The 12,298-nt window shown below is 62.7% G+C and overlaps 3 protein-coding genes across 4 annotated transcripts; 2 read left to right on the forward strand and 1 right to left on the reverse strand.

The window, feature by feature from the left end:
- Positions 1 to 266: 266 nt before the first annotated feature.
- LOC106863466 (surfactant protein C-like) lies at positions 267 to 1,781 on the reverse strand. The gene is made up of 5 exons (XM_014892933.2): positions 1,484 to 1,781; positions 1,254 to 1,403; positions 992 to 1,132; positions 807 to 917; positions 267 to 649 (listed from the first exon to the last, which is right to left on the reverse strand). Exons 1-5 carry the CDS (start codon positions 1,526 to 1,528, stop codon positions 548 to 550), a joined length of 549 nt encoding a protein of 182 aa, XP_014748419.1. The 5' UTR covers positions 1,529 to 1,781; the 3' UTR covers positions 267 to 547.
- Positions 1,782 to 2,262: 481 nt separating this feature from the next.
- On the forward strand, positions 2,263 to 6,304 carry LGI3 (leucine rich repeat LGI family member 3). The gene is made up of 8 exons (XM_014892921.2): positions 2,263 to 2,669; positions 3,521 to 3,592; positions 3,715 to 3,786; positions 3,871 to 3,942; positions 4,032 to 4,103; positions 4,220 to 4,389; positions 4,486 to 4,650; positions 4,746 to 6,304. Exons 1-8 carry the CDS (start codon positions 2,449 to 2,451, stop codon positions 5,561 to 5,563), a joined length of 1,662 nt encoding a protein of 553 aa, XP_014748407.2. The 5' UTR covers positions 2,263 to 2,448; the 3' UTR covers positions 5,564 to 6,304.
- Positions 6,305 to 6,823: 519 nt separating this feature from the next.
- REEP4 (receptor accessory protein 4) lies at positions 6,824 to 10,582 on the forward strand. 2 transcript variants are annotated; one of them, XM_088180141.1, is made up of 8 exons: positions 6,824 to 6,962; positions 8,547 to 8,619; positions 8,759 to 8,835; positions 8,950 to 9,070; positions 9,365 to 9,478; positions 9,563 to 9,695; positions 9,787 to 9,941; positions 10,038 to 10,420. In XM_088180141.1, exons 2-8 carry the CDS (start codon positions 8,560 to 8,562, stop codon positions 10,101 to 10,103), a joined length of 726 nt encoding a protein of 241 aa, XP_088036267.1. In that variant the 5' UTR covers positions 6,824 to 6,962; positions 8,547 to 8,559; the 3' UTR covers positions 10,104 to 10,420. The 2 variants fall into 2 exon arrangements, with proteins under 2 accessions (XP_088036267.1, XP_088036266.1); XM_088180140.1 differs by lacking the exon at positions 6,824 to 6,962 and adding an exon at positions 7,460 to 7,632 and having other exon boundaries at positions 10,038 to 10,582.
- The last annotated feature ends 1,716 nt before the right edge of the window (positions 10,583 to 12,298 follow it).

Below are 12,298 nucleotides of genomic sequence, written 5' to 3' on the forward strand. Positions count from 1 at the left end.
TTCCTGCAGGTCTGGAAGTGCAGAGGTTGCTCCTCCAACCTCACCCTCCATCCTCCAAACTGGGAGGGCACAGGTGGGGACAATGGGAGGACACAGATGGGGACATCGTGTGCAGTTGTGCTGCTGCCCCCCGTATTTCATCCCTCCCGAGCTCCTCTCACCCCAACGTGAGGGATTCCCCTCCCCACCCTGCACCTCCAAGGTGACACCCTTGGGACACCGTGTCCCTGCCCCCAGCACCCAGGAAGAGCAAGAACACACTCGGAGGCGGGGGCACAGCCTTTACTTTGTAGACAGAAGCAAATCTCAAAGCAAATCCCACTAGGTTTTTTTTGTTTGTTTGTTTGTTTGTTTTACGGAGAGAGCAGTGGGAAAGCCGCGGTGCCAAGCGACGGCGGATGGAGCACCCCCTTGGTGGGGTGGCTGTCCCCGGGATGGGGACGAAGAAGAGGAGGAGGAGGAGGAGGAGGAGATTCCCCGGTGTCCCGCTGGAAAGGCAGCTCGGGGGACAGTGCCACCCCCATCTCGCTGTCCCGTCCCTCTGCTCCTACGCCCAGAACACGGGCACGGCGCTGCAGAGGATGTTGATGCTGGTGCCCAGGATGGAGCGGTCAGCCAGGGGCACGGCCTTGTCCCCAACGTCCTCACCCTGCAGGACAGAGAACGGAGCTGCCACCCTCGGCAGCCGCTGTGCCCCCTCCAGAGGTGACAAACCCCCAGCCCCACATTTCCCAGGATGAAAGGGTTGGGTTGTGCTGAGCCCAGAGCTGCTCCACCCCCATCCCAGCGGGGTGGTCACCGCTCACCTGCCGGCGCTGGAAGCTCTCGGTGACGGCGTCCAGCCCCGGGAAGTTGTCCTTGTCCACGCGGGTGATGTAACAGGCGCGGTGACGCCAGGACCTGTAGCCGACCAGCAGCTGTTTGCAGACAGAGGCGGCTCAGCTCAGCCCCGTCCTGTGGCTGTCGCGGCTGTCCCCAGGTCCCCACGCACCTTGCCGTAGTCGTACACCACCGTGGCCGAGGCGTTGAGCCCATCCCGCACCGCGAAAGTCCCGATCCTTTCCTTCTTGCTCATGGCGAGCTGCTGGGGGGTCCCCTCGCCATCCAGCCCGTGGATGGTCATTCTCAACACCTGCCGGGGGCAAAGGGGTCAGGGAGCTCTGCGGGGGCTGAACTCCACCCTTACAAAGCCGCGGTGCCATCCAAACCCCCCTCCCGGAGCCGGGGGCACCGCGGTCCCTCCCTGCCCTCACCGTCTCGGCGTGGGACTCGCTGAGGTGCAACCCCAGCAGGAGGAAAGTGATGTTGACCACCACGAGGGCCACCACCACCAGCGTCACCATCAGAAGGAGGCTCTTGAGCTCGTGGGGGATGCAGGGCAGGCGCGGGGACTCGGTGTACCTCTGTTGGGGACACAGGACAGCGCCCGGCTGAGCCGCCAGAGCCGGGGGTGACAGAGGGGGCTCAGGTGGGTGCTCCTTACCGGAGGTGCCTCCTCCATCAGCGCCTCTTTGGAGCTGTCATCCATCTCTCCGTGCGCTCCTGTCCCTTTGCCAGCCTTGTCCCGGGGGCATTTATAGGATCCCGGCTGGCCGGGAAGGGCTGGGGCCACTCCAAGCTGCCGAGTGCCACTTGTGCTGTTTGCTGAGCCCGGAGAAGAGCCAGGGAGGGGCCACAAAACCCTCGAGGGCCCTTCCGTGGCATTTGTCCTGCAGCGGAGGGGGTGCCAAGGCAAACAGCGGGCACTGCCCGCCCTCCACACCCAAGCCCAGCACCCCCAGCACGTAGCCGGGGGGGGCTGCACCCCTGGCTCTGCACGGGCAGCTGCGTGTGCCCCCCCCGGGCAGGGGAAGGAGCTGGCTGGACGCATTGTTCCCGCGGGCTCCGTGCCAGGGACGGCGCAGATGGACGCCTGGCATGGGAGAGATGGGTGCCTGGGACGGACGGGGTGGCGTGGATGGGTGCCCAGAGTGCTGCGGCCACGGCGGGCACGGAGCTGGCGAGGGCAGCGCTGCAGCGCCGAGGTGGGGGAGTCACTGCGGGGGCGTCACCCCTGTCCTGTCCCCCCATCCCCCCCATTTCCCCAGAGCTCCCGGTGGTCGCCACCCCGGCGTGGAACCCCGAGTTTGGTGTCGCTGCCGGGGACACGCGCGCACGGACACGCGTGCACGGCGATGCTGGCGCTGTCACTCAGCCGCATCCCTCCCTCCTTCCTTCCCTCCCTCCTTCCCTCCCTCCCTCCCTCCTCCCTCCCGCAGCACCGGGCATGGTGTGCTGCAGAGCCGCGGGTCAGGAGCCCGCAGCCTCCTCTGCTTCTCCTCCACACTGACATCCCCCGGGAAGAAGGAAAAAAGAAAAATAAAAGGAAAAAAAGCTTTTCCACAGCTGCCGGGCACCGCGGAGTCGGGAGCAGCTCCCGGGATCAAACAGAGATAAGGCCAGGGCGTGATGGAGCTGCGGAGCGGGAGGAGGATGCTGAACCAGGACCAGCTCCCCGCTCGCCTCCTCCTCCTCCTCCTCTCAGTGGCCTGGCTCTGGCTGCCGGCGGAGGGGCGGAGGCCCCCCCGGCCTCCCCCTTGCCCCCCGAGCTGCTCCTGCACCCGGGACACGGCTTTTTGCGTGGATTCCAAGGCTGTGCCCAAGAACCTGCCCCCCGAGGTCATCTCGCTGTGAGTACCCGGGGTGGGGACAGCGATGGGGACAGCGTCACAGCTCAGGAGTGCAGGGCTGGCACTGGAGGGGCAGGGACACCCCTGCTGTGCTGCATGGGGGGGCAGGGCGAGGTAGGGTCAGTGTGGGGGTCTCTGGGGGGAGGAGGAGGCTGGGGACAGCCCGGGACATGTCCCCGTGTGCTGCGGTGCTGGCACACGCAGCCATCCATCAGTGCCAGACAGAGCAGGGCTGCAGCCTGTCCCCGGCACGACCTTGGCCACCAGAACCCCGAGGGGACACGGTTGTGACCTTGGGGACCGCAGACCCAAGGGGACATGACTCGGGGGGGTCTTGATGGGGTCACGGCTGTTCCCCGGAGCCTGGCACGGGGGCGTGTGGCAGACGTGGATGTTTACACCTGTGTGTGTGTTTACACCTGTGTTACACCTGTGTGTTGGCGTTTACACACCCGTTTGTGTGTGTTATACCTGTGTGTGTGTGTGTTACACCTGTGTGCTTACACACCCATTCCCGTGTGTTACACCTGTGTGTATGTGTTTACACACCCATTCCTGTGTGTTACACCTGTGTGTATGTGTTTACACACCATTCCCGTGTGTTTTCACACGTGTGCGTGCACATGGCCCCGTGCCAGGGGTTGCCGCAGGGTGTGGGCAGCCCGGGGTGGGTGCCAGCCCCCTGCACCTCATCCCCTCCGTGTCCCCACAGCGGGCAGGGTGGCTGCTGGGCTCCCTCTGCCACATCCCAGCACCTCTCACGGGCCACACTGGCCCAGGTGACACCGAGCTGGTGCTGGGGGTCACGGGGATGGCAGTGCCACTCTGCTGAAGCTCCATCTCTCCCGCAGGACGATGGTGAACGCGGCCTTCACGGAGATCCGGGAGGCGGCTTTCGCCCACATCCCCTCCCTGCAGTTCCTGTAGGTGTCCCGTGCCCCCGGCCGGGCATCCCGGTGCTCGCCCCGGTGCTCGCCCCGGTGCCAGCCTCGGTGGCCACCCTGCCCAGCCCGGCGCTGACACCTCCCCCCCTCTCTCTTCGCAGCCTCCTCAACTCCAACAAGTTCACGCTGATCGGGGACAACGCCTTCGCCGGGCTCTCGCACCTGCAGTACCTGTGTGTGACATGGGGACACGGGGACAGGGAGGGCACAGGGAGGGATCTTCGGGATGGCCCCGTCACTGTCTGCTCCCGTTCCAGGTTCATTGAGAACAACGACATCCAGGCGCTTTCAAAGGGCACCTTCCGCGGGCTCAAGTCCCTGACACACCTGTGAGCACCTGGGGGACCCTGCAGGGGTGGCCCTGTCCCTTTGTCACTGTCAGGGATGTGTCACCTTCACAGCTCTTCTCGTCCCTCAGGTCCTTGGCCAACAACAATCTGCAGACGCTGCCACGGGACCTCTTCAAGCCGCTGGACATCCTGAGTGATCTGTGAGGGGTCACTGGGGACCCCTGGGGACACCGGGCTGGGGACAGGGTGACATCCCAGGGGTGGGGCTTGGGAAGGGTGCTGTGCGCTGGGGGTGACTCGGTGCCATCCCTGGCAGGGACCTCCGTGGCAACACGCTGGCCTGTGACTGCAAGATCAAGTGGCTGGTGGAGTGGCTGGAGAGCACCAACACCACGGTCCCCGCCGTCTTCTGCAGCAGCCCCGGGCAGTTCGAGGGACAGCGGATCCGGGACCTGGCGCTCGGTGACTTCCAGTGCATCACCACAGGTAAAAGGCACTGCTGTCACCTGTCACCTGTCACCTGCCACACGTCGCCTCACTCCTGGGTGTCCAGACCCTCACTGCCACCTCTCCCTGCTCCAGATTTCGTCATGCACCAGGTCCTGCCCTTCCAGGCGGTGTCAGCCGAGCCCTTCACCTACGCCAGTGACCTGTATGTGGCCCTGGCGCAGCCCAGTGCCAGCAGCTGCTCCATCCTCAAGTGGGACTACGTGGAACGCAAACTCCGTGACTTCGACCGCATCCCCGGTGAGGATTTGGGCTGGGGGTCCCTTCCTGGGCTGGGACCATTTTGGGGTGACCTGGGACGGGCACGGCCCTGATGTGACGTGGTTTGTTGCCAGGTCACTCGGCGGTGCACTGCAAGCCCATCGTGGCGCAGGACCAGCTCTACGTGGTGGTGGCGCAGCTTTTTGGTGGCTCCTACATTTACCGCTGGGACACGGCCGTGGACAAATTCATCAAGATCCAGGACATCGACAGCCAGAAGATCCGCAAGCCCAACGACATCGAGGCCTTCCAGATCGAGGGCGACTGGTTCTTCGTCATCGCCGACAGCTCCAAGGCGGGCTCCACCAGCCTCTACCGCCTCAACCAGAACGGCTTTTACTCCCACCAAGCCCTCCACGCCTGGCACCGCGACACCGACGTGGAATACGTGGAGAACAACGGCAAACCCCGGCTGATCATCTCCAGCAGCTCGCAGGCCCCCGTCATCTACCAGTGGAGCCGGGCGCAGAAGCAATTCGTGCCGCAGGGCGAGGTGGGCGAGATGCTGGACGTGCAGATGGTCAAACACTTCAGGGCCAAGCGGGAGCAGTTCCTGTGCCTCAGCCGCTACATCGGCGACTCCAAGGTGGTGCGCTGGGAAGGGCAGCGCTTCGTGGAGGTGCAGACGCTGCCGTCGCGCGGTTCCATGGTGATGCAGCCCTTCTCCGTGGGCCAGCGGCAGTACCTGGCGCTGGGCAGCGACTTCTCCTTCACCCACGTGTACCTGTGGGAAGAGGAGAAGCAGAAGTTCGCCAAGTTCCAGGAGCTGTCGGTGCAGGCGCCGCGGGCGTTCCGGGCGGTGCCGGCGGCCGATGTGCAGCTGCTGCTGGCGCCCAGCTTCAAGGCCAACACGCTGGTGTACCGGCACGTGGTGGTGGACCTCAGCCTGTAGCTGGCACCCACAGAGCCACCGGGCATGCATGTGCCCACCGCTCCTTGTCCCCCAACCACCCCCGGCACCCCCTGTGCCAGCCCTCCGCCCTCACCCAGCCCCACGGTGCCTCGGTTTCCCTCCGGTTTTACCCTGTGGGATGCAGCGAGGGAGGGTGGGACACGCCTTGCCCTGCTGAGCTGCACTCCTGGAGGGGTGGAGAGGGTTTGGGGAGGGGTCTTTGTGCAGCTCGGGCCATGGGCTGGGAGCTGGTGGTGAAGGAAAGGAGGGGGGACAGCAAGCAGGGGGGTGGCAGGAGGGGTTCCCAGGATGCTGAGGGATTTTGGGATGCTCCAAAGAGGATGGGATGGGCTGCGATGGCCCGAGGAGGATGGGATGCTCTGAGGTGGATGCAGATGGGATGGTGAGGACGATGATGGGGTGCTGCAAGGCCAGCAGGATGCTCCGAGTTGGATGCAAATGGGATGCCCTGAGGATGATGGGATGCTCCAGGATGCTCCCAGGTGGATGCAAATGGGATGTGGGATGCCCCAAGGATGATGGGATGCTCAGGATGCTCCCAGGTGGTTGCAGATGCGATGCCCTGAGGACTCCATGCTCGAGGCCAGCAGCTCCTGTCCCTCTCCGTGCATGCCCAGCAGCTCCCCGTGCCCACGGCCTCGCTGCCAGGCAGGACCCAGCGTGCCAGCTGGGTGTCTGTGGCCACCAAAACCCTCCCAAATAAACACACTGTGACCCCCAGCCCTGCCCGTGTGTCCTTCCAGCCCGTTCTCCCCAGCATTCCACAGCTCCAGGGAGTGGGAATTCCTCATTTTAGGGTTTTTTTTCAGCAGAAACCTTGGCCCACGGTGCGGGTGGGGAGCAGGAGGTGTTTCCCCAGGGAGGGGAGTCCCTGCTGGACTGGTTTTCCAGGGGAGCCTTTCCCTGGCTCCCAGGTGGATAAATATGCACGTGGAAAACCACCAATTAAAAGCATAAATGAAGATCCTCTGGCAGGTAACAGCACCTCCGGGGCACAGATGGGTTTGGGGAGCAGGGTGGCTTCTCCCAGGGCACTGCCAAGCGTCCCTGCCTCAGTTTCCCTGGCAGGAAAAAGCAGGTTTGAAAGCACAGGGAGCACTGCGGGAGGGGTCTGGCACCGTGACTGGGATGGGGAATTTGGGAAATCCTGGATCAGCCTTGGGGCTGCAGAGCCAAGGGGGAGGAGGCTCAGAGACGTGATTCAAGCTGATTTTATTTTCTCAGGAGGATCTTTCAGCACTCCACAGTGGAGGGCTCTGCATCGTCCATCAGAGCACCAAAAAAGCATCAAATCCCCTCCAGACCCAAAAATAATTCTTTAGCACCAATCAGAGTGGCTCTCCCCTCCCTTCCCTACCAGCTTATTGCTTTAAAAGTGGTACGTTTTAATATATAAAAATATGTGTATTAAATATATAAAAATATGTGTATTAGGGAATTAGTGTTTATGTGTTAGGGAATATTTAATATGTGTTCTAAATTAATACATTATATATTACTATATAATATATTACTATATATTACTATATACTATATTACTGTATTACTATATTAATATTCAATATAGTAATATATTAATATTCAGTATATTAGGGGAATTTTAAACATGACATTTTTAGGTACGTTTAGGCTATTCTATATTGAGATTTAATATATTTAGGGGATTTATATGATGTTTTTATTTTATAAAGCTGGGGCTCACCTCCACATGTGGGTCACACTTTTAGGGGGGCGCTGTTGCCCTTTTAAGGACATTGCCCTTTTAAGAGGCACCGTTGCCATTAACGGAATTGCCCTTTTAAGAAAATCCGTTGCCACTTTAAGAGCATTGCCCTTTTAAGAACGGCCGGTGGGCCCGGACTACGCATGCGCCGCTCGGTTGCTGCAACTTTCAAGTTGTTGGATTCGCTCCCTCGGGGCTTTGGGGGAATTTTGGGGGGGATTTAGGGGTTCCAGGGGGGCACAGCACCCACCCTCCCGCCCGGCACTGCCCGGGCCTTCATCCCCGGCCGCACCATGGTGTCCTGGATCCTCAGCCGGGTCATTGAGTGAGTGGGGTCCGCGCCGTGTAACGGGGGAGGGGCTGCCGGGTGGGGGAGCTTCGGGGAGTGTCCCCAAGGATCCCCGACCCCCTGTCCCCTCTCTGGGTATTCCATTAATGGGGGTCACCATGCTGGGGTCTCCTCGGAGAAGTCCCAGGCGGGGTTTGGAGGGGCGACCCCAAGTTTCTTACATGGAATTATAACCCACCCCCCCAATCATGCCAGTCCCCCGAAAATGCATCCCTGAGCTGCTGCTGGTCCTCCCTGCCCGTCCTGGGGAGGGTGAGCTTGGCCTGGGGTCCCTCTGCATCACCCATGGGTGGGGGTCCCCTGTATTGCCCTGGAGGGGTCCCTGCCCCATCCCAGGGGGGTCCCTGCTCCATCCTAGGGGTCTCTGCCCAGAGGGTCCCCATACACAGGAGGTCAACTGGACACCGAGGTGGGTGTTCGGGGGTGGTGGCACCTCACCCAGTGCCCCAGCACGGAGCTTGGCACCGGCTCTGCGCCGGCGACGGAGCCTGCAGGGACCGAGCCCGTGCCCTGCCACCGCCCCCTGTCCCTGCGGGGACCGAGCCCGTGCCCTGCCACCGCCCCCTGTCCCTGCGGGGACCGAGCCCGTGCCCTGCCACCTCCCCCTGTCCCTGCGGGGACCGAGCCCGTGCTCTGCCCCCTCCCCCTGTTCCTGCCCCGCCCCGACAGGTCGGGCCGGTCCCGTTTGGAGGTGGGAGTGACACCGTGCTCATCATGGCTGATCCTTCCCGGAGTCTCCCGGACCGTTCTCCCGGTCTCCCCGGGCTCGGGATGGTGCTGGAGGGGGTCCAGGGCAGGGTCCGGCGCTGGGGCCGGCAGCTGTGCTGGTCCCTGTTCCTGCTGCTCTACGCGGGGTGGCCGCGCTGCCTCACCCCCCCTCTGTGTTACAGGCTGCTCTTCGGGATGCTCTACCCGGCCTACGCCTCCTACAAGGCTGTGAAGACGAAAAACATCCGGGAATACGTGAGTCAAGTACCTGGGGAGCCCTTTCCTGGGGCTCCAGTCCCCCCTTTTCCTGGGGCTCCAGTCCCCCTTTCTGGGATTCAGCCCCCCTTTTCCCAGGCTCCAGCCCCCTCTGACGGGCTCCCCATGGCTCCCCCAGGTCCGATGGATGATGTACTGGATCGTCTTCGCTCTCTTCATGGCCACAGAGACCTTCACTGACCTCCTCATCTCCTGGTGAGGCTTGGGGGGGGAAGACTCTGGCTGTCCCCATGTCCCCAGAGCTGATGTGTGGGGGTGACAGGAGGTCCCTTTGGACCCCCCCACTCATCTCCTGCCCCTCTCTCCCAGGTTCCCCTTCTACTACGAGGTGAAGATGGCCTTTGTGATCTGGCTGCTGTCCCCGTACACGCGGGGGGCCAGCCTGCTCTACCGCCGCTTCGTGCACCCCACGCTGGCCCGCAGGGAGAAGGTACAAATTCAAATTCCTGGGATTTTGGGGGGTCCTCCCTGCCCAGCCTGGGGGGGTTCAGCCACCCTAAATTGGGTTGGTGATGACCTGGGGGTGTGGCGTTGCTCCAGGTTGTGGCAGTGCCATGGGAGTGACAATGCCCTGGGAGGTGACAGTGCCCTAGGACATGGTGATGCCCTGTGGGGTGACATTTCCCTGAGATTGACAATGCCCAGGGCCATGGCCATGCCCCGGGAGGTGACAATGCCCCAGGCCACCACCCTGCACTCCCGGCACCTCCCGTTTGTCTCTCAGGACATCGACGCCTTCCTCGTCCGGGCCCGCGAGCGCGGCTACGAGACCATGCTGCACTTTGGCAAGAGGGGCCTCAACCTGGCGGCCACCGCCGCCGTCCAGGCGGCCACCAAGGTACCCAGGGAGGTGACAGCGGAGGGGTGACGTCCCCTGGATTGGGATCTGATCCTCCTGTCCTCTCTGTGTCCCCCAATGCAGAGCCAGGGCGCGCTGGCCGGGCGGCTCCGCAGCTTCAGCACGCAGGACCTGCACTCGCTGCCCGAGCAAAACCCCGTGCACTTCCAGGACCCGCTGTACCTGGAGGAGCAGGAGAGCCTCCAGCAGCCCCTGGGTGAGGAGCTGGGGGGGTTCACAGCGAGGGGGGCTCCCAGCAGAGCCCGTGGTGGCCATGCTGGGAGCTGGCGTGTCCCCTCTGTCCCCAGGCTACAGCGCCGGCCGCCGCTACGAGAGCGATTCGGACGGTGAGGGGATGTGGTCGGACTCGCAGGTGTCCCCCCCACAGTCCCCACGCCGGGATCCCAAATCCCTGTCCCGCAGCCAGAGCCTGAGATGCCTGAGGAAGAACCCTGGGAAAGAGGTGCTGTGGGAAGGGGACACGCAATGGGGGTGTGGGGCTGCCTGAGGGGGTCCTGACCTGTCCCCCTGACTTGTCCCTGTCCCTTTCCTTGCCCAGGGCTCTTCCCGGTTCCTGCGCAGCCGGACCAGGAGGAAAACGGCTCTGTCGGAGCAGGAGAGCTAAAAATCCTGGGAAACCTCTGCCAGGAGGCTGGAGAGGAATTTGCTGCTGTGGCTCCTGCACCCCTGGGGATCCTCACACTATAAATCTCTTCCATGACCTCTGGTGCCTTGAGGAGGGGGGAGCAGCTCATCCCCCACCCTCCCAGTCCCCCCCAGCTCGGTGCTGGCATCTCTGGTGTGGGGTCTGGCCCCTCTTTTTTCCCCCCCATCCTGTGAACACTATTCGCTCCCCCACCCCTCTCCTGCTGCCATGGTGCCTTATTCCCAACATTCCCGTTCCCCTGGGAGCCAGCAGTGGAGCCAGAGCTTTGTCCCTCTGAAGCCAAAGCCATGGCCCCTGCCCAGGGCCCCCCCAGACACAGACTGACACCCCCATACTTGAACACACAGTGCTGGGCAGCACATGGCTTTTAACATTCCCCTCTCCCAAAAAGAGGGTTTTGTGCATGGAAAAATAAACGATATTTCAGACTTTGGGAAGCAGGACTTGTCCCCAGTGCTGTCCCCTTCCACAGGAAGCTTCCTGAGATTGCTTTTTCTCTTGGAGGAAGCTCTGGAATCCAAGACTCCTCAAGGACCTCTCCCAGAGTTTTTTCACCCCTGTTCCTGGATCCCAGGTAGCAGCCCCAGACTCCTCCAGGAAAGCTTCCTGAGATTTTATTTTTCCTCTGGAGGAAGCTGTACCCTCAGGGATTCATCCAAGACCCCCTCCAGCCATCTCCCAGAGGCTTTCCCCCATATTCCAGCTTCCAGAATCCCGGACAGCACCCCCAGACTCCTCCAGGGAAGCTGCCCAAGAAGATTTTCTCATTTGGAAGGAACTGGAGAATTCCAAATTCATCCTTGAGAATCCACCCCATGCTCCTCACGGACATCTCCCAGGGCTCTTTTGCCACCTACTCTCTATCCCTGAGGCCGCCGGGTGCCATTCCCAAATTTTCCGGGCTGTCCCTGCAGTAGCCGTGTCCCCCACGGCGTGGCAGCAGCAGCAGCAGGGACACCCGGGATGGAGCCGGACATCCCCATCCCAAATCCCATCCCAAATCCCATCCCACCGGAAATCCCGCGGGGCTCGTCCCCCACCCGGCTGGGGGGCACAGGGGGGTGGCAGAAGGTGACTCTGTCACCTCCCCTGTCCCCACCTGCCCGCCTGTCCTGCCGTGCTCCTTCTCCCTGGCATCAATCCCCTCGCTCCCAATCCTCCTTGCCCTCGCCCCTGGGGCCAGCTGTATTTTTAGCCCTTGGCTCCTGCCCGATTTCGGGGGTCTTCCCAGGGCAGCGGGACCCAGCCCAGGCCGGGCTCTGCGGGGCGGCCCGGGGCAGGCAGGGGTGTTGGAGCAGATTAGGTGGAGGTGGCTGGATTAGCCCCGTAAAACTGCCTGGGAGACGATTACTTAAAGCAGCGGAGAAGGAAGGCTGGGTGGGGACAGCGAGGGCCAGGGGGCTGCCTGTAATCCCCCTAAAGCCGCTTAGGGAGCGCGGTTCCTCCAAGGATACGGCTGCTGGGGCGAGCTGGGGGTCAAAGGGGGGTTCTTTCATTTTGGGGTACTCCCAGGTGTGATAAGAGAGGGTTGGAGCCTCTGTTGTGTCTTCACGGTGCGGGGTCAGGGATTCCCAGCTTGGGGAAACTGAGGCACGACATCAGCGCCTTCCAAAGCGGGGAGAGTGAGGTCCTGGGAAGGAACGAGGAGTTTCCATGTCCTGCTTTGGTAAACCCGTGTGTCCCCCAGGGGATGAAACCCAAGCAGGGGACAGGAGCGGGGCGGGGTGGCACAGGCTGTCCCCCCCCCGAGGCCGAGGCAGCTCTGGCGGTGCCAGCGCTGATCCCAGCTGTGTCAGCGCACGGGCCAGTGCCAGGCTGCATCAGCAAAGCTCTAATCCATCCCCCCGGCTCGCCTGGCACCGCCCCAGCGCAGCAGTTTAAGCGCCTGACCTGAGCTCGCCCGCTGCCACCGTCCCCTCCGGGGAGGGGGTGCCAGGCTGAGCCACGGCTGGCACGGCTGTGGGGACCCCCTGTGCCACCCCGGGGCAGGGTTTGGATCACTGGGGTGGGGGCACAGTGGGGCTGGGGGGGTTGTAGGAGGTGGGATAATCGAGGGGGCTCAGGGGCTGCATCCTCAGCAGGGAGGGGATTCTCCTCTGCTCAGGTGAGACCTCACCTGCAGCTCGGGGGTCCCCAAGGTCAGAGGGACGTGG

Source organism: Sturnus vulgaris, chromosome 28 (genome assembly GCF_052056855.1).
Source record: "Sturnus vulgaris isolate bStuVul1 chromosome 28, bStuVul1.hap1, whole genome shotgun sequence".
Taxonomy (NCBI): domain Eukaryota; kingdom Metazoa; phylum Chordata; class Aves; order Passeriformes; family Sturnidae; genus Sturnus; species Sturnus vulgaris.

Bases quoted from the DNA above. Each gene is read 5' to 3' on its own strand.
- LOC106863466 (XM_014892933.2), bottom strand. From the start codon at position 1,528: ATGGATGACAGCTCCAAAGAGGCGCTGATGGAGGAGGCACCTCCG. The intron at 1,404-1,483 runs GTAAGGAGCACC...TGTCCCCAACAG, and splicing joins TGATGGAGGAGGCACCTCCG to AGGTACACCGAGTCCCCGCG. The intron at 1,133-1,253 runs GTGAGGGCAGGG...TGCCCCCGGCAG, and splicing joins GCGAGTCCCACGCCGAGACG to GTGTTGAGAATGACCATCCA.
- LGI3 (XM_014892921.2), top strand. From the start codon at position 2,449: ATGGAGCTGCGGAGCGGGAGGAGGATGCTGAACCAGGACCAGCTCCCC. The intron at 3,943-4,031 runs GTGAGCACCTGG...CTCGTCCCTCAG, and splicing joins CTCAAGTCCCTGACACACCT to GTCCTTGGCCAACAACAATC. The intron at 4,104-4,219 runs GTGAGGGGTCAC...CATCCCTGGCAG, and splicing joins CTGGACATCCTGAGTGATCT to GGACCTCCGTGGCAACACGC.
- REEP4 (XM_088180140.1), top strand. From the start codon at position 7,601: ATGGTGTCCTGGATCCTCAGCCGGGTCATTGA. The intron at 9,071-9,364 runs GTACAAATTCAA...TTTGTCTCTCAG, and splicing joins CGCTGGCCCGCAGGGAGAAG to GACATCGACGCCTTCCTCGT. The intron at 9,696-9,786 runs GTGAGGAGCTGG...CTCTGTCCCCAG, and splicing joins GAGCCTCCAGCAGCCCCTGG to GCTACAGCGCCGGCCGCCGC.